The 1,490-nt window shown below is 58.2% G+C and overlaps 1 protein-coding gene across 1 annotated transcript in view; it reads right to left on the bottom strand.

The window, feature by feature from the left end:
* The window catches only part of OTX2 (orthodenticle homeobox 2), a 3,322-nt gene extending 1,838 nt beyond the window's left edge, over nucleotides 1-1,484 (bottom strand). Inside the window, exons 1-2 of the mRNA XM_009873059.1 lie at nucleotides 1,421-1,484; nucleotides 1-73 (exon numbers count right to left, since the gene is read on the bottom strand). The exon at nucleotides 1-73 is cut by the window's left edge and continues 1,838 nt beyond it. Of these exons, the coding sequence (XP_009871361.1) occupies nucleotides 1-73; nucleotides 1,421-1,471 (124 nt within the window). The 5' untranslated portion in view covers nucleotides 1,472-1,484. The remainder of the gene's footprint in view (nucleotides 74-1,420) is intronic.
* Nucleotides 1,485-1,490: the final 6 nt, after the last annotated feature.

The raw sequence follows: 1,490 nt of genomic DNA, 5'->3' as shown, positions 1-1,490 counted from the left end.
CCTTGTTCTGGCCTCCGTTCTGCTGCTGCTGCTGCTGCTGCCGGCACTTGGCTCTGCGGTTTTTAAACCATACCTTGAGACCGACAGATGGGGAGGAGAGAGAAAAAGGCTGATGTTAGGGATGCACTGGCAAACCCGAGAAGGGGGAGAAAAGCAGCGAAGGGGAGACCTTGATGGGGAAGGGGGACTAAAAACGTTCCCCAGCAAGCAGAGGGCTGCAGGCTGCTGCAAAGAAAAGCACCGGGGCTCCCCCTCCCTGAGATCATTAGCAGTAATAACAAGTGGAAATGGGCAAATCAAACTGCTTGATAAGGTCACTTTTGGGGGAAAGGAGAGGGAGGGGGGAGCGCTCCCTATTTGCCAGCCAGGGACTCCCAGGAATCACCATTTAAGGCCTATTGAAGTCAAGCCCTTAATTAGAAACAACAGAGCATCAGAAAGGGAGGGAACAATTAGGGAAACAGAGGCAAGGGTTGGGGAGGGGGATAAGGATGTTTCATTCACCCTCTAAATAGGCTCTCTGCTCTCACGACCACCACCCCTTGTCAGGGTCGACCCTCCAACTCATCTCACCCTTTCTAGCAGCGACTAAGGGGGCTGGCTCCGGGGAGGAGGGGTGCTGGGGAGGTTTCGTGTGGAGAAGGCTGGGGTTTGGCATGGGCAATCCCAGTCCCCAACGGCCATGCTCTGCTGGTGCACGGCACCATGGAGCCTCGGGAAGCCTTACAGGAAGGTGAGAGGGAGAGAAGTCTCTGCAGTTGCACTGTCCTGGCTGCAGGATCCTTCCGTCCTGCCAGCAGCATCCCCAAAACCCTCCTCGAACCTGGAGGCTGTTTGCAAAGAAGACACAGCCCCAGGAGAAGGGTCTCCTCTGCCAAGGCATCCCCTGTCTCATCGAAGTCCCTTCAAAGGGAGAGGAACTCCCCAATCTGTACTGGTGTGAAAGGCGATCCCAGTCTGGCCCTGCTCCTGGGATGCAGAGATCCCTGGGGAAGGGGGAGGGGATCCTTTGAGGCTTTCACAGGGGCCCCAAATGCCTGTAGGACAGGCTGGAATTTGGTGCCTGGGGCAGGCACTGAAGATGCTGGGGAGCCCTCCCTGGCTCAGAGAGGCTGAGGGGGCTGGGGAGGGGTGCAGAGGGCTCAGGACCTGAGACCTGGAAGCTGCATGAACCCCCTCAGTGCCCAGGGAGGAGGGGGGGTGGCACACTCCAGCCCTGGCACGGCAAACTGCACTCCATCCTCTCTTGCACCTTCATCCATATGTGAGCCTCCTGCATCCCTCAGGAGCTTGATCTCCCTCCAGGACTGAACCCATCCCCTCAAACAGCCTTCTCACCTCCCTGCCCGCCCAAACCCTCTATGCCGGGATGGAGATGAGGGGACAGGACAGGGATCTCCGGGGTCACCCTGCTTCCTACCTGCACTCTGGACTCGGGCAGGTTGATTTTCAGGGCCACCTCCTCCCGCATGAAGATGTCGGGGTAACGG

This window comes from Apaloderma vittatum, unplaced genomic scaffold (genome assembly GCF_000703405.1).
Source record: "Apaloderma vittatum isolate BGI_N311 unplaced genomic scaffold, ASM70340v1 scaffold10527, whole genome shotgun sequence".
Classification (NCBI taxonomy): domain Eukaryota; kingdom Metazoa; phylum Chordata; class Aves; order Trogoniformes; family Trogonidae; genus Apaloderma; species Apaloderma vittatum.
The sequence above is the reverse complement of the archived record's forward strand: the minus strand, read 5'-3'. Positions and strand labels throughout refer to the sequence as shown.